At 36.4% G+C, this 18,089-nt stretch overlaps 1 protein-coding gene, 1 long non-coding RNA gene and 5 other non-coding genes across 9 annotated transcripts; 6 read left to right on the top strand and 1 right to left on the bottom strand.

Annotated features, from left to right (window-relative positions):
- The first annotated feature begins 288 nt into the window (after positions 1-288).
- trnar-acg (transfer RNA arginine (anticodon ACG)) lies at positions 289-361 on the top strand. The gene has a single exon. It is a non-coding gene; the product is annotated as a tRNA-Arg (tRNA).
- Positions 362-862: 501 nt separating this feature from the next.
- Positions 863-935, top strand: trnar-acg (transfer RNA arginine (anticodon ACG)). Its single transcript has one exon. It is a non-coding gene; the product is annotated as a tRNA-Arg (tRNA).
- A 2,161-nt stretch (positions 936-3,096) lies between these two features.
- On the top strand, positions 3,097-5,898 carry LOC127435667 (uncharacterized). Of its 2 annotated transcripts, none has more exons than XR_007896279.1 (5): positions 3,097-3,143; positions 3,312-3,369; positions 3,671-3,766; positions 5,360-5,589; positions 5,720-5,898. It is a non-coding gene; the product is annotated as an uncharacterized LOC127435667 (long non-coding RNA). The 2 variants fall into 2 exon arrangements; XR_007896280.1 differs by having other exon boundaries at positions 3,108-3,143; positions 3,315-3,369; positions 5,218-5,589.
- A 2,898-nt stretch (positions 5,899-8,796) lies between these two features.
- trnar-acg (transfer RNA arginine (anticodon ACG)) lies at positions 8,797-8,869 on the top strand. The gene has a single exon. It is a non-coding gene; the product is annotated as a tRNA-Arg (tRNA).
- Positions 8,870-9,249: 380 nt separating this feature from the next.
- Positions 9,250-9,322, top strand: trnar-acg (transfer RNA arginine (anticodon ACG)). Its single transcript has one exon. It is a non-coding gene; the product is annotated as a tRNA-Arg (tRNA).
- Positions 9,323-10,731: 1,409 nt separating this feature from the next.
- trnar-acg (transfer RNA arginine (anticodon ACG)) lies at positions 10,732-10,804 on the bottom strand. Its single transcript has one exon. It is a non-coding gene; the product is annotated as a tRNA-Arg (tRNA).
- Positions 10,805-13,330: 2,526 nt separating this feature from the next.
- LOC127435665 (programmed cell death protein 2-like) lies at positions 13,331-17,703 on the top strand. 2 transcript variants are annotated; one of them, XM_051689305.1, is made up of 6 exons: positions 13,331-13,524; positions 16,047-16,210; positions 16,312-16,755; positions 16,860-16,973; positions 17,055-17,206; positions 17,545-17,703. In XM_051689305.1, the coding sequence occupies exons 1-6, from the start codon at positions 13,369-13,371 to the stop codon at positions 17,673-17,675; spliced, it is 1,161 nt and encodes a 386-aa protein (XP_051545265.1). In that variant the 5' UTR covers positions 13,331-13,368; the 3' UTR covers positions 17,676-17,703. The 2 variants fall into 2 exon arrangements, with proteins under 2 accessions (XP_051545265.1, XP_051545264.1); XM_051689304.1 differs by having other exon boundaries at positions 13,332-13,524; positions 17,049-17,206.
- The last annotated feature ends 386 nt before the right edge of the window (positions 17,704-18,089 follow it).

The raw sequence follows: 18,089 nt of genomic DNA, 5'->3' as shown, positions 1-18,089 counted from the left end.
AGTGCCTCTATATTTTAGGCTAAATGGACCCATCTACAGTTTACATACACATTTAACAACCTTAAAATATGTAAATGACATTAATATGTCATCTGCTTCGAAACATGACTGAAATGCTGTTTGGGGATTTGTTTTGCTTACTGAACTGAAGTGAAAATTATAAGACTCGTTTTAAAAAAGTGATTGAATAGGCTGCTGTTGAATAGCTAGGTGGCTAACAACAATAACTAGCGTTGGTAAGTTTAAGCGACGTTGATTTTATTATACGCTACATATGGTTTACGTATCGGGCCAGTGGCGCAATGGATAACGCGTCTGACTACGGATCAGAAGATTCCAGGTTCGACTCCTGGCTGGCTCGGTTCATTTGAACTTGGATTCAGTGAGTTGTTTGGCCAGAGATTTAGTTCGAGGCCCTGACACAACCTAATAATTATATTAACAGTCACCTTCTTTGAGACACGAACGAAATGATGTCTGCTGGTTTGTTTTGCTTACTGAACTAAAGTGAACATTATAAGATTTTTTATAAATATATATATATATAAAAATAAATATATATATATATATATATATATATATATATATATATATATATATATATATATATATATATATATATATATATATATATATATATATATTTTAAGAAGACTAGCTAGGTTTCTAACAACAACAATATCTAGCGTCTGTAATGAAGATTTCTTTATTAGCTATAAGCTTCCTTTGGATCAGGTACAATTCAATCCTCATTTTCATTTGACAACTGAGAAACTTCCAATTCCGTGCAGATATAATAAAATAACGCCGTTCAATCAACATTATACTCAGAGTTTCCGACTGTGAACCTGACTGTCGTATTGGGCCAGTGGCGCAATGGATAACGCGTCTGACTACGGATCAGAAGATTCTAGGTTCGACTCCTTGCTGGCTCGGTTCTTTTGAACTTTGATTCATTGAGTCGTTTGCCCTTCGCTTTACGTATTTCCTAAGCACTGATAGAAACACGTTGCAGGACAAACATACAGTAGGTGGAAGTGAAGATTCAAATTCATTTAAGTCATCGCAGGTGTCAAGTACAGTTCATTTGTTACAACTGAACTCATTCATTTTACATTTGAATACGTTTCACCACGTCAGTTATCTTTATTTGCAGCTACAAGTCTGTACATTTAAAATGCACATATCTGCTAAAGATTTATTTTTGTCAACATTTAGGAGTACACTTGCATAAAGATGGCATGAAATCTAACAGACATTGACTGACAGCAGTTTTGATTTCATGGGGTATTTGATGACAGTTACTTAATTTACCCTTACCTTCATATTAAATACTGAATTCATGAAACATAGTGTATGGCGAAACAAGATATTTGGGCCACTTTTCAATATTAATGTAAAAAAGTGACCCAGTCTACCTGAATGTGTTTCATTGACCTTTTTTTTAAAAAAATGGTTGTCAAAACATGTTTTTAAAGAGGATATTTGGACATATTTGGTCCTAGAATGTACCTTTTCTCAAAGATTTTTTATCAAAGATTATTAAATATAGACTACATCAAGAATATATTAAATATAGACTACATTTTAGAGGAGCATAAGAAATTGCAAAGCAAAGTTGGTGCATCTACACAATGCAACATACAAGACAGTTTCAAATGTAAAGAGTATGGCATTATGAGACATTACTCTCACTCACCATCATTTGCTTTGACTACTGTTGGAAGAGTCAATGCAATCAGGATACACAGTGAAAGCAAATCTGATCTCATCATTGCCATGCTGTATGTACCACTAAAGCAGAATGAGCGCTCACAGGTGCTCTGGTAATCATAGTAAAATATGTTATCTGGCCTGGTTAAGAGGAAGAGTGAACTTTGCCTTAGAAACTGTAGTTGCCAGATACTTCCAAATGCGTCATATATATATATATATATATATATATATATATATATATATATATATATATATATATATATATATATATATATATGTGTGTGTGTGTGTGTGTGTGTGTGTGTGTGTGTGTGTGTGTGTGTGTGTGTGTGTGTGTGTTCGCCTTTGATCATAATTTGCCAAACACAATGCAGTTGGGAATTAAAGTGAAAACATTGTTGGCTGAAAACACACTTGCACCAATTGCATGGTTCCATCTATGTATTATTATGCACATTTTTGGATATTGCATAAAAACTGCTGGATGGAAACACCAAGAAGTGAGTAAAATCTCCAAAATGTGCATCAAAAACGTATGCTCTCGCTTGAGGTGGATACATTTTGTATTCAATAAGAAATGTGCATGGGTAGCTCAGCGAGTATTGATGCTGACTACCACCCCTGGAGTCATGAGTTTGAATCCAGGGTATGCTGAGTGACTCCAGCAAGGTCTCCTAATCAACCAAATTGGCCCAGTTGCTAGGAGGGTAGAGTCACATGGGGTAACCTCCTCATGGTCACGATTAGTGGTTCTCGCTCTCAGTGGGGCACATGGTAAGTTGTGCGTGGATCGCAGAGAGTAGCATGAGCTTCCACATGCTGTGAGTCTCTGCGGTGTCATGCACAATGAGCCACGTGATAAGATGTGTGGATTGACTGTCTCAGAAGCTGTGGCAGCTAAGTCTTGTCCTCCACCATCTGGATTGAGGTGAGTAACCTTGCCAACATGAGGACCTACTAAGTAGTGGGAATTGGGCATTCCAAACATGGGAGAAAAGGGGATTAAAAAAAAGATGAAGAAGAAATGTGTATAAACTAAGATTGAAACACATTTACTGTATAAACTCCTATTAAATTTATTAAAAATACAAGATGTGCATCAAAAAAGTCATGTGACTGAATAACTCATTCATAACTAAACTAACCAGCAAACCAGTCATCACATCTGAAATGTTTTTCTGGTCATCCTGAAATATCGGTGTACGGTATACAAATTGACCTGTGCCAAAGAGCAAGTTTATTGACACTTTTGAAAAATATATTATAGATCTGCATGGTAAAGACATAAGGAAAAACACTGATCTGTATATATATATATATAACTGGATTGCTCATGACGTCACAACAGTGAAGCTTCTGCGCTGCCATCTTTGTATTCCCTAGCATTCTGTATTCCTATGGGTCTCAATGGGAAATCATCTGTTTTGGTGAGTAATTTTTACCCATCCAGTCACTTTAAAAAAAAAATTGAAGTCTGTATATACAGCATCACAATGCAATCTTCCAATACATGTAATTAGTTATTTATTTGGACTCTAATTATTTTCCCCCTGCTTATTCTCAGTGTGAGCATGTTATGTTACTCTTTATTGCAGCAGCATTACCTTCAGCGGTGCACGTGTTACCTCAGTAGTTCAAGTTTAAGAAACTGAGGTAAGATCAGTAGACATTTTCAAACAGGCTTTAAAGTGTTTATTCTGAATACATAATTATGCTTTGTAACTTCTGATTAGGTTGAACATTCATTGTGGTTATTTTCTTAGGCTAAATGAATATTAGCCATGTAGCTAACATTAGCTTAGGAAAATAACCACAATGAATGACAGTATAACTTACCAAGTTAGCTTTTTTGGTCAAGTTGAATATCTATTTGCAGATCAACACCGGTGATACAACTGATGAATATAACATGGGCTTGCATTAATTCTCCGTGTATGATTTGTACTTTTTGCAGTGCAGGCCTGAATATGGCCCAGCTCACGGGCATAATTTCTAAAGTGGTCAACTGGAATTGACGAGGAGCACATGGATACTGTAGAAGTTAAACAAGGTAAGTTTGCAGTTTGGATTTCATTAATCATCCAACTGAATGTTAGATAAAACCGGAATTGGTTTGCAACAGAGGAAAAGTTGTATGAGGAGACAGTTGTCAGCCTGGCTTCACTGAAGAGCTATTTTAACAGGTAAGAGAATAGACAACAATAACTGAGTAAAAAAGATTATACTATCTGTTTTTATTTGCAATGAAGATACTTTTGCAGCATGCAGTATAACAATAGTCTTATACAATTACTCTGTTTCAGACAGTTATAACTTTTAATTTTAATAGGAAAAAAAATCTAAATTCTGTCATCATTTACTCAACCTCATGTCCTTCCAAATCCATATGACTTTCTTTTGCAGAACCCAAAAAAATAAGGTATTTTGTATTCCATATAAGGAAAGTAAATGGTGAGCAAAATAGCTTGTTTTGGTCACCATCGACTTTCATTATATGGACAAAAACATTCTTTAAAATATCATCTTTTGTGTTCCACAGAAAAAGTCATACAGGTTTGGAAGGACATGAGTTTGAGTAAATAGCTGTGTGAGGTCTTACATAAGTTGGGATGTAAAGTTCACACTAAGGGCTTAGTAACTACTAGTTAGTTTGTAACTAATTCAGTGCTTAATTTGGTTGCACCACCTGTTCTTAAGGCAAGACTTAACTAGTAGGTCGTAAGCTCTCCGTAAAGTAATACGTAGTCGCATAATATGACGTTTACCTATATTGATCCAATAAGCAGCCTTAAAATTTGTATACAGAAGTGTTAAAAAGCCGTGAATTTCAGTTTGATGTTGTTACGGTTGATGTTCAAACCTTGTTTGTTCACGTAACTGTCAGCTGTAATAAATTATATCCCCATTAAAATACGATACGTAATAAAAGTAGACCTGATAAATGGTACATTTGCCCTGTGTAAATAACACTATATAGGAACTGTATCTAAAATAAATAAGGGGTGATAAATAAATACTAATACAACAGGCTGGAAAAACAGACATTTATTCATTTTAATATCCTATATATATTTTGAATGTTGAAACATGACACCGGGCAACGCACCCTGAAAACTGCACCGTTAGATCGGTTTCATGCTGAAGAGCCACTTAAAAGTAAGTTTGTTTTTTTTCTCTCTCTCGTAAATGTCAACATCATACTGTATGTCAAAATGATTGATGCCTGTCATGTAAAACATGAGCTCATTGATGTCATAAAATATCAGTCTGCTTTTTTATTCCATCAGTTACGCCTGGTCGGAGTCTTCCGTAAATATTTAGTTTATACGTAGGGTTACTTTCTACCTAAATTTAATGGTGCAACACTCAAATATTTAGTAGTGCGTAAATTGTGACTTAGTGCCCATTTACGCCACAACTAGGCTAAGTTGTAACTTATGTACAGCTGGTGCAACCAGCCCCTGAGCTTTATATCTTAATGATTTATTTATTTTTTTTCAGTACAAGCTTGCCCAGAGTTTTCCTAAACCGTTTGGAGTGTGATGCAGCACATGTTTTCTTGGCAATGAAGTGGAGCCTGATGTTAGTGCAGCTTTCTGCAATGCACTTTGAGTATGAAGATGTGATTGTTGTATGGTTCTAGGTTGAACATGTGTGCCTCAAGTTCCTTGAATGCAGAACCACCATGGAGTTCCAGAACCTTTATGGGGACAGAGATGGGCCTTGTGAGTGTGTGCTGTTGAATACATTTCTCAGCTGTCTTGCAGACTTTCAGGACACTGTCTGACGGTCTGATAAGTCCAACTCGGGACTTAATGTCGATCAGTGTGTTCATCTTGGGAAGAGCTCTCGACACTGAGTGCTGATAAACAGGTAGTGCACTGAATCTTCTTCATAGTTGTTTTAACTACAAAGCCTGCTATGTACCCCACCACAGCCTCTTTGAACATGGACAAGCTGGGAAGACTTACAGTGATGTTTTTCACTGTGTCTTCTTTTTCAGGCTGAATGTCACTTTGCCTGAAATGCCAGCATATCAGAAGGTTTTGCCTCCAGTATCACTGTGCTATCCGGTGGAGAACAGTTGCCACTAGCTCTGATGGCATGTCTTGCTACCATTCTTTTGAAAGCTGACTTAAATTGCCTTGCTGTGGGATTGTTATTAAATCCATTAGCAGATTTGTCCCCACAAATCTTCAAATTTTTATTGTATTGTTCAGTTTAATAGTCAATTTTTGTGTGTACTTGGAAGCTTCTGTTATTGAACAAATATATATATATAGATATATATATATATATATATATATATATATATATATATATATATATTATATATATGTGTGTGTGTGTTTGTGTGTGTGTGTGTGTGTGTGTGTGTGTATGATTTCCTTGAGTGTGCATATGTCAATAAACCTCTTTCTGATTATGATTTAATAGATCAGGGGATTGTTGAAATAATTAAATGCTCACAAGCTTGTATGTACATATTCCAGAAATGAATGCAAATGCATGGGATAATTCCATTAAGTAAAGGTAAATTCATGTACATACTGCATACTGAACATTTTTTTATTTGGTTCTTCTGGATTTATTCTGAAGAGGTACTGTCTGGTTACAATATCAACACACAAAGCTTTTTATTAACAATCACTGATCTCAGTGATTATAACTTTAAAACCTACTGATGTGCATGCCCCGACCCCCCCAGAACTGATGTCACTTTGCTTAAATGAGTTCACATTTACTATATAATCTAGTCAAAAAAAGAGTTAATAATGCTGACAAATTATACAAATGTATAATTTGTCAACATTAGGAACAATTTTGAACAGCACACTATATAGTAAATGTGAACTCATTTAAGCAAAGGTAAGTCAAACACACAGGTGGGGTCAATGAGCATCAACAGGTTAAAACTATGAAGGCAGAGAAACGTTCCATCCTGTAAAAATCTGCACATGTCGCTATTGGATACTTTTGCTTTAAAAAAGGCGTAATTTATACACTTTGACGTTGTATTTTTACTGTTGATTATTAAAGATTATGATTGTTATGCCCACTCTACATGGTGATAACGACTCATTTGTGCTTAGTCTGTATAAATTACAACCTGTGGGCACTTTTGCCACATCCTTTAGTAAGCATTGTTTCGCGGTTAAATGCCGCACATCGGGTCATATTGAGAGAGTTCGTCTTTTGATGGTCGATGATGGTAAGATGGCCGGCAGAGCACTTCCGGTGGCTTCACCTACTGCTGGCAGTTTAGAATTCTGTGAGCGATCCAGTTATATATATAGATCAGTGAGGAAGAAGGAACGCACACACATAGTGCTCCCAGAACTGTGTGACACGCTGTCGCTTCCAGACACGAGACAACTTCTTTACATTGTTGTTTGTCTGTGTGCTATAAACCGCAATATTTTATTAATAAAAGAGTAACAGAGGGGGGCCTGGGTAGCTCAGCAAGTAAAGACGCTGACTACCACACCTGGAGTCACAAGCTCAAATCCAGGGCATGCTGAGTGAATCCAGTCAGGCTTCCTAAGCAACCAATTCGCCCAGTTGCTAGGGTAGGTAGAGTCACATTGGGTTTACCTCCTCATGGTCACCATAATGTTGCTCTCACTCTCAGTGGGGAGCATGGTGAGTTGTCCATGGATGCCACAGAGAATAGCATGAGCCTCCACATATACTAGGTCTCCACAGTAACACACTCAACAAGCCATGTGATAAGATGCATGGACTGACAGTCTCAGACTCAGAGGCAACTGAGATTCATCCTCTGCCACCCAGATTAAGGCGAGTCACTACACCACCACAAGGACCTAGAGCACATTGGGAATTGGGCATGCCAAATTGGGGAGAAAATCCCCCAAAAATACATAATAAATAAATAAAAGAGTAACAGTGGCTACAATTTTTCCAGAAGTGACAATTTTGTTCCTTTGAACACATGGGATTGAAATGCGGCTTTATTCATACATTGTTTTTACGATATTATGGTTTTTCACATGTATGAAATTTGCGAACGCACCCAACCTAAAGATACCTATAAAAGGCATAAAACATGAATGTAATTGTTTCTTGAGGTTCAATATATTAAAATAGCCTTTAAGGGACATTTGTGTTTCAGATTTGTATGAAGCCACATCCCGCCTCAGAATAAAAAAATAAAAAAGGTAATTATGAGTTTTTATCTTACAATTGTGATTTTAAATCTCGTACATTTTACATGTGAAATTGCAAAGAATAAATGTTTAATTGTGAGATATAAAGTCACAATTGCGACATATAACCTCACAGTTACGAGAGGAAAAAATCCTCAATTGTGAGACATAGACACAATTGTGAGATTTAAAGTAAGAATGATCTTTTTCTTTTTATCCAAGGTGAGATCAAAGCGATATTTAGGATTTAGATAAACTAATATAAATGGCTACCGCTGTAATACAATTTCAAACATAAAATGTATTTTATTTTATTTTTTATAATTTTTACATTACTTTAGATATCATAATCTCTTTCCTCTTGAAGCCAAACTTTGACTATACAAGGCAACCTAGTATAGACTACTTTAAATTCGCACTTAGTGTGTTATTTTCGTAAATCTGGCAACACATTTAACTTTTCATTGTCGCTGTAATTCTTCTGGGGTTCCATTTACACTATTTCTTATTCATTATGACGAAGTAATTTAGTGCCTCTATATTTTAGGCTAAATGGACCCATCTACAGTTTACATACACATTTAACAACCTTAAAATATTTAAATGACATTAATATGTCATCTCCTTCGAAACATGACTGAAATGCTGTTTGGGGATTTGTTTTGCTTACTGAACTGAAGAGAAAATTATAAGACTCGTTTTAAAAAGTGATTCAATAGGCTGCTGTTGAATAGCTAGGTGGCTAACAACAATAACTAACGTTGGTAAGTTTAAGCGACGTTGATTTATTATACGCTACATATGGTTCAAGTACAATACACGCATCAGTTCTCATTTTAAAACATTAGAAAAAAATTAGGATTTATAATAAAACAAGAGCGTTGACCATGTATGTGAATATAATTCATGTATCGGGCCAGTGGCGCAATGGATAACGCGTCTGACTACGGATCAGAAGATTCCAGGTTCGACTCCTGGCTGGCTCGGTTCTTTTGAACTATGAATCATTGAGTCGTTTGCCCAGAGCTTTAGTTCGAGGCCCTGACACAACCTAATAATAATATTAACAGTCACCTTCTTTGAGACACGAACGAAATGATTTCTGGTGATCTGTTTTGCTTACTGAACTAAAGTGAACATTATAAGATTTGTTATATACTAGCTAGGTTTCTAACAACAACAATAACTAGCGTCTGTAATGAAGATTTCTTTATTAGCTATAAACTTCCTTTGGATCAGGTACAATTCAATCCTCGTTTTCATTTGACAACTGAGAAACTTCCAATTCCATGCAGATATAATAAAATAACGCCGTTCCATCAACACTATAGTCAGAGTTTCCGGCTGTGAACATGAGTCACGTATCGGGCCAGTGGCGCAATGGATAACGCGTCTGACTACGGATCAGAAGATTCTAGGTTCGACTCCTGGCTGGCTCGGTTCTTTTAAACTATGAATCATTGAGTCGTTTGCCCTTAGCTTTACGTATTTCCCAGACAATGATAGAAATACGTTGCAGGACATACAGTAGACGGACTTGAAGATTCAAATTCATTTAATTCATCGCAGGTGTCAAGAACAGTTCATTTGTTACAACTGAACTCATTCCTTTAACATTTTAATACGTTTCACCACATCAGTTATCTTCATTTGCAGTTATGAAGGAAAATCATAATCTTGTAAACACAAATTCTTTGTAAATATGTAGAAATATTTGAAACATTAATATTGTATCTGAATCAATGCAGCAGCTAAATACTGCAAGTGTACGTTCAGTTCGTGTATTGGGTCAGTGGCGCCTCCAGCAACCTGTCAGTACAGCTAATTTCTGGTAGAGATATCCAGAAATAGCCCAATCACGGCCCGCATCGCTACTAAGAATATTTTAAGAATTAACCAATCAGGCGCGTGTCCCTACTTGCTTGCAATCACGGCCCGTACCGCTAAATGGATTCTTCGAGGAATTGACCAATGAGGCGCGTGTCGCTACCTAGTTGCAAAGAGGAATTGACCAATCAGCAGAAGAGCGATGCTGCAGCGGGTGTTATAACAAACATTTCGTTCGGTGCACAAGTGTTTCTTCTGTGTTTATTTAAAGTTATATATTTTTATATGATTCTTCTTCTTCTAATTATTATTATTCATAAATTATTCATTAAGGAATAGTTACAGTTATCTTCATTTGCGTTTATGAAGGAAAAACATATCCAAAAGAAAAAATTTTCCTAATAGAACTTTTTAGTTAAAACTGACATCGGGTCATATTGTTTAGTGTTTTATTAAATATTTGATCAAGTATATTGAGCAAGACCCTTACCATGAAACCCTCAATCTATTTGAATTTCAGCCGACATTGCCATTGAATAGAAAATAACCGCTTGTGATTTCGATTAAATTTGTCGGATTAATTTTATTATTTTTTTTTTTTTTTTATTTTTTTTGAACGAATGATCCAGGAACTCCTGCCTTTAGAAAAGTAACAGTGATACCAGTTCCCATTTCAGTCTTGTCTTGTGCTCAGAATCAATGGCTCAGAACCGCCGCGAGAGGTCAGTAGAACTGCACAACTTGAGAGAGGCATTGAAATGGAATTTTGGAGAATGATTACTGGAAGCAGTACAGTAAACTATTAAGATGTTTATAAACGTGTTTTTTGTAACCTTTTGGGGTCATTTTGAGGGAATAAATTAATTACCTTGAGTAATATAATGTAATCTTCTACCAATTAAATTCTACATGATATAATATATTTTGTAATGGGACTCATTTTACAACTATACCAACCCTGTTTGTCTGGGAAATATAGTCATACGGACAAACGACTCAATGAATCAAAGTTCAAAAGAAACGAGCCAGCCAGGAGTCGAACCTAGAATCTTCTGATCCGTAGTCAGACGCGTTATCCATTGCGCCACTGGCCCGATATGCGAGCAAAGCACACACAGTTATTCACAGGTATTCAGCTGTAGCACTGATTCAGATACGCTATTAACGTTTTAAATATTTCTACATATCTGCAAAGAATTCGTTTTTACAAGATTTCCTTCATAACTGCAAATGAAGATAACTGATGTGGTGAAACGTATTCAAATGTAAAATGAATGAGTTCAGTTGTATCAAATCACTGTTCTTGACACCTGCAACGACTTAAATGAATTTGAATCTTCACTTCCGTCTACTGTATGTTTGTCCTGCAACGTGATTCTATAAGTGCCTGGGAAATACGTAAAGCAAAGGGCAAACGACTCAATGAATCAAAGTTCAGAAGAACCGAGCCAGCCAGGAGTCGAACCTAGAATCTTCTGATCCTTTGTACATACAAGGACTCAGTGTATTGTATTAATTCAAAGACATATTTTATTATAAATATGTAGAAAGCTCAGTCTTTTTATATTATCCAACACATCCTACCTCTTCTGCCATTACATTCCCTTGCACTTTATATAACCGATTTGTATTTAGATTTGCACTACGTATGTGTGTGTGTGTGTGTGTGTGTGTGTGTGTGTGTGTGTGTGTGTGTGTGTGTGTGTGTGCATGTATGTATGTATCTATGTATATATATTCATCATATATATGTATGTATGTATGTATGTGTGTGTATGTGTTTGTATGTATGTATGTGTATATATATCCCATCATCAGCAAATGCTTTGAGAGACTAATCAGAGATTACATCTGCTCTGTGCTGCCTCTCTCATTTGACCCATTGCAGTTTGCTTACCACAACAACCACTCCACTGATTATGCCATTGCATCTACAATACACACTGCTCTCTCCCACCTGGAAAAAAAGCCCGCTGTGCAGCTGGATCCTGGACTTCCTGTCAAGCAGACACCAGGTGGTTAGAATAGGCAGCAACATCTCCTCATCACTGACCCTCAACACTGGAGCCCCGCAGGGCTGTGTTCTCAGCCCACTCTTGTATTCTCTGTACACACATGACTGTGTGGCAACACATAGCTCCAATGCCATCATTAAGTTTGCTGATGACACGACGGTGGTAGGTCTGATCACTGACAATGATGAAACAATGGACTCTGACACACTGGTGTCAGGAGCACAACCTCTCCCTCAACGTCAGTAAGACAAAGGAGCTTGTGGTGGACTTCAGAAGAAAAGACAGAGAACACAGCCCCATCACCATCAATGGAGCACCAGTGGAGAGAGTCAACAGCTTCAAGTTCCTGGGTGTCTACATCACTGAGGAACTCACATGGTCCATCCACATTGAAGCCGTTGTGAAGAAGGCTCATCAGCACCTCTTCTTCCTGAGACGGCTGAGGAAGTTTGGAATGAACCGCCACATCCTCACACGGTTCTACACCTGCACTGTAGAGAGCATCCTGACTGGCTGCATCTCCGCCTGGTACGGCAATAGCACCACCCACAACCGCAAAGCACTGCAAAGGGTGGTGTGAACTGCCAGACACATCATCGGAGGTGAGCTTCCCTCCCTCCAGGACATATATACCAGGCGGTGTGTGAAAAAAGCTCGGAGGATCATCAGAGACTCCAGCCACCCGAGCCATGGGCTGTTCTCACTGCTACCATCAGGCAGGCGGTATCGCAGCATCAGGAGCCGCACCAGCCGACTCCATGACAGCTTCTTCCCCCAAGCAATCAGACTTTTGAACTCTTGATCTCCCACGATCAAATACATCAGCACTGCACTTTATTACTCTTACTCTTATATCTCACACCGGACTGTCATAAATTATATTATTATTTTATTATATTCTCTCTTAACAACTTACTATCAACCGACAGCCTGAATGTCAATACAGTACAATACAACCTACTGTACATTCTATATATACTATATATACTTTTTTGTTGTATTGTGTGTATTGTATACTGTACAGTGTATGTTATTATTTGTATATTGTGTTGTGTGTAATTATGTGTATATTAGACTTTAATTGTGTTGTGTTAATCTGATGTTTATTGTAAATTCGTATATGTCTCATCACTTTCACCACTGCTATGTTGCTCGGAACTGCACCCAAGAATTTCACACACTATTGCACTTGTGTATATGGTTGTGTGACAATAAAAGTGATTTGATTTTATATATATGTGTGTGTGTGTGTGTGTGTGTGTGTGTGTGTGTGTATATATATATATATATATATATATATATATTCAATATTATCTATTTTTTATTCAATTTTAATTATTTTTTAAAAGTCATGTTGCTGTTTTTGTATTGTTGTTCACTGTTGTACACCAAGACAAATTCCTTGTATGTGTAAGCATACTTGGCAATAAAGCTGATTCTGATTTACTAGTCATAAAAACAAAAGTGTGTGTCAAGTATCTAATTTAAATGTTACATAACACACTTCTAACATTATTGCCCCTTATGTTTTCGATTCAACATAGACTATATTTATGTGTGTAGTATCAATTAGATGAGGAGAGCGCGTTTTAAGAGTATGAACATTAAAATGATTCAATAATAGTGTCAACTGTAGTCGCCACATGTTCAGAGAAGCACATGGCCAGCAGCCTGAAGATTTCTGCTCAAGAATAATGTCAACAACAGTACATGAGACAGTTCTCATAGGAATCTGCGATGGAGCTATTGACAAGAAGAAAAACACGTCGTATTTTACTAACAAAATTGGAGATAGTCCGGTAAAGAAATGTTACTTATATTAAACTACCTAATCGAAATGTGTACATATACTGAGTGCTTATATGCTAACTAAAGAAAGCTAAAGAATGTTTCTGACATCTAAACTTCTAGTGAGTTATAAACTGCTTAGCCATATGAAAGAATTGATGTCAGTTGATTTGGTTTGCTCGCTAAAGTAAATATTAAAATACCAGATTTAATAATCTGCTTCAAATTCGGCTATGGTGGCTAACTATGCTAACTCGTTTCTGTAAAATTAGTCTGGGTTGATAATTACAAACGACCTTTAATTGAGCTACTTGAGACAGCATATTGTAAACACTAATCCTGTGCAGATATGTAGAAATATTAATATAATATCTGAATCAATGCTGCTGCTAAATAACCCAACTGTACGCTAAGTTTGTATCTCGGAGCAGTGACGCAACGGATAACGCGTCTGACTATGGCTCAGAAGCTTCCTGGTTCGGTTCTTTTGAACTTTGATTCATTGAGTCGTTTGCCCTTAGCTTTAGTTTCGTGTCACTGCCAGCCTGACACACAACCTAATAATAATATTAACAGTCACCTTCTTTGAGACACGAACGAAATGATGTCTGCTGATTTGTTGTGCTAACTGAACTAAAGTGAACATTATAAGATTTGTTTATAAAATTTATTAAAATAAAAAGTTGTACATTGTTAGTTTATTTTAGTTCACAATGTATTAACTAATGTTGCCTTACAACTTGTAATAAAAAATGTACTAGTATGTTGAAATTAGAATTAACTGAGAATAAGTGCTGTAGAAGTATTTTTTTTTTATTGTTAGTTCATGTTAACTAATCTACTTAACTATTGTAAAGTGTTACCCCAGCTTATTTGAATTATTAGGTCCACGTTCGTATAAATGGTAACGTATACAGTAACTGGAAAATAATAATAAAACAAATTAAGCAGGACATTTACCTAAAGTTGAAAAAGTCTTAAATGTTTCAGCTTTACCGTTTTTGCATTCCTTACAGCGCCATAACCACCGTAGACACTGAGGGAGACATGCCCCCCTCCCCCATATTCATAATAGTGGTCTACTGATATGGGTTTTTCCCATGTTTGATTATTAAATAATTACATTTGGTCTCCCCCAATCCTGAATATGTGGTTACATCCTTGATTTCTTAAAGAGTTTCAATATAGGTTTTGAGGTCAGTATTGCACAACACAGCATACAAAGGCATAAATTATATATATATATATATATATATATATATATATATATATATATATATATATATATATATATATATATATATATATAATTTATTATTAAACTGCATTATTACATTGTAATAGCATTAAATAGAGAGGCCATTCACTAGAGGTTCAACGTTTTGTAAAGTTATATTATGTGTTTAAAAAGTTCTGGTTAAGGCTAATATATCACTAGGAATTATACTGATTACGATGGCAAAATTCTTTTCACTTACGGCTAAATTATATTTGAAGAAAATATTAACCCCTAAAACTGCATTTTTGTGCTGCCGCCCACAATTTTTCACACTCAAATTTACAGATTCACCATTCACACATACTGTGGACTAATTGCAAAAATTTGTCAAATTTAGAAAGCTGAGATCCTCCTCTTTGTGGTGACATATAACATTTTATCATCAATAGTCAAAAACATTTCTGATGATTTGTTTTGCGTTATTTTCCTGCTGGATGGCGTATTTTGTTCTGGACATCTAAGATATAATATTAGATAATTCAGCCAAGCAAGCTCACAGACAAATGGCTAATGTTTCAGAAAACTGCCTAAGGTAAAAGCAGATATAACATTTTTAGTTATTTGGGGCTTACAGCAGCAGTTATCGGAGCATAAATGAGACGTTTGTATTTAATGACTAAAAGTAATCATATTTCACTTTGTGATTCTTTTGAAAATCTTTCAAACTGTGGTATCGGAGCAACAAAATTAACATTGGAGTCACATTCCTGAGAGTGAGACCTTTCATTAGATATATGATTTGTCCATTTCGATGCTATGTGAAGGACTTTTATTTTTATATAAATATTTCTACCCCATTATCTCTAGAGAGCGCTGCTTTCCAACGCAAATGTTTTGAGGCCTTATTTTGTAATTTTAAGTAACATAAATGCAGTAGTGATGGTTATCTCAGAAAAGTTCAGATTCTAAGCTTTCAAATGATACCTCATTTGCCTGACTTATGTATATGGAAACGTAAACTTTTAAGCGTAAACTTATTTAGCAATATAGCGCCCCCAGAGTTAAGGGGTTTTAATAGATGTACAATTGCCCATTTGTGTCAATATGTTGCTAAAATAGGTTTTGCCACTATCGTTGTTTGAAGATGTTTTTCTATAGTTTTTTTGTGTTTTCTTCAACTACATACAGAGCAGGCACTTAAACTAAATTCTGTCCTTACTAGCCAAACAGACATTTCAATAACCATCATGAAAACAAGTTACCCAAAACTGTTATTTTAACCTGTGGCTTTTATTGTATTTTTAATCATTTCAGGACCTTCATCCCATAATCACTCTCCAACATCCCATGTGCACACTTTGCCAGAGAGGTCTCTCACATGTTGTGCAAGTCTACTGCCCTCTTGCAGCCTCTCTTTACCACAGAACCATCAATATATTCACCTGCGCCAATCCACAGTGTTATGGCAAATCAGAAAGGTAACAAGCCATGATTTTTAATGTGATATTATTATCATTCCTGAGTTTACTCAGAACGTTTATTTTGCCGCATACTGACCATGTCGCCTCTAAACATCTAGCTGGATTGTCCTGCGCTCCCAGTGCCTGGATGAGGAAATCAAAGCGTTATCAGGGAGCCAGGATGACAAAAGCACACTTTGTAAAGAATCTGCAATGTCTAGAACAGACTGGTGTGATAAAGCTGATGATTGGGGAATGGATGATGAAGAGCAAGACACTATTGCAGAAAGCAGTGCACAGACCAGTGCAGACACAGTACAAATGCAAACCGACAGTATTAATGATGGAATGGATGTCAGTAGAAAGCTTGAAGGCCTTTGCATTGATGGAGGTGTGGATCATAAAAGCACCCTCCAGCCCAGCGAAATGCCAATTTTCCAGCCATTTTACATTAGTGTTATGGAGGAAACAGACCTAGATGGATTTCATGATACAGATCATGAAAAAAATCTGCTTAGAGAGTATGAGGAAAGAGAGGGAGTGATTGTAGGAGAGATTAGGAGGTGAGAACTGTCCATTGTTCATTAAAAAATTAACCCGTGTAGTTAACTCAGCAACTCTGTTTTTATATTTTTGGTTCATCCTGTGTTTTCTTTCTTTTTTTCAGTTGTGAAAGTGCAGAAGCACCAGAGGAATATGAGAAAGCCAAAGCCAAGCATGGAGATGAAGTGTTCACAAGATTCATGAAGAAAATCTCTCTTTGTCCAGAACAAGTGTTACGGTGACTAAACATTTTTAAGTTACTGTGAATTAATTACTCATGTTTTAATCAAATGTGTTACCTCTCACCTTATACATACAGTTGGAGTGGATCACCTCTATTTATAATGGAGCCACCTTCCAATTTTAATCAAATGGTGCCTTGCTGTGGTAACTGTGGCAGCCCGAGAATTTTTGAGTTTCAGCTCATGCCTGCATTGGTCAGCTTACTCTGTAGTGCAGACATAAATTCAGGTTAGTAGTACAGATGAAGATAATCTTTAAAAAAAAAAGAAATTTTTTATTGTTGTAAATTTTGCAGCACTTGCACACATTGGATAAGCTGGCAACAACGCAGGTAAAGGTGTTTGCATGCAACACGAAATCTGGGCAATGGGCAAAAATCTGTGTCGATCGGTTTATGCTTAAACGTTTATGACCTTACCACGATAAATGATCAACATTTAATGCATTTGCACACGTTGTCAGTTTAAGATTGTGCATGTAAACACTTGCAATATTTTATAGGTAATTTTATTATAGTATGTTTTAGATCTGTATTCATTTTTTACAAATTCCATTGACTTTCTCAGAGACTGCACTGGAGTTTGGAACAGTTCTGGTGTACACTTGCAGAAACAGTTGTTGGAAATCTGGATCAACGGTTCCAGTGGAAGAGTTCCTCTTTGTTCAGCCCGACCCAGACCAAATGCTCTTCAAATGACAATATGAACTAACACAATAAAAATCAATGAAACATACTTTATCTGATGTTTTAATAGTTCCATTTGGTCTATTATTATGGTGCTCTGAGGGAATTGTGATATGAATAGTTTTGATCTGAAATTAGTGGTTGACAGTCAGTTGATCAAAAACAACAAGAAACAGACATTTAATTGTAATTACACATAATACACTTGCAGTAAAGGCTGTGTCACTTCACTCTCATTTATATGCGCCAGGGCTGGACTGGGAGTAAAAATCGGCCCTTCAAAAATACAGCCAATCCGGCCCACATGTTCCCACATGATCGTTTTGACGTCCGACCGGTGGTGCGGCTGGTGACGGATATGCTGTGTGGCTTATGAGTGCTGTTTCATCACACTTTAAGTATTTTGAGTGGCCCACTACTCGACTG

The sequence above is a fragment of the Myxocyprinus asiaticus genome, chromosome 46, assembly GCF_019703515.2.
Source record: "Myxocyprinus asiaticus isolate MX2 ecotype Aquarium Trade chromosome 46, UBuf_Myxa_2, whole genome shotgun sequence".
In the NCBI taxonomy this organism is placed as follows: domain Eukaryota; kingdom Metazoa; phylum Chordata; class Actinopteri; order Cypriniformes; family Catostomidae; genus Myxocyprinus; species Myxocyprinus asiaticus.
Note: the sequence above shows the minus strand (reverse complement) of the source record. Positions and strands in the feature narration are given on the sequence as shown.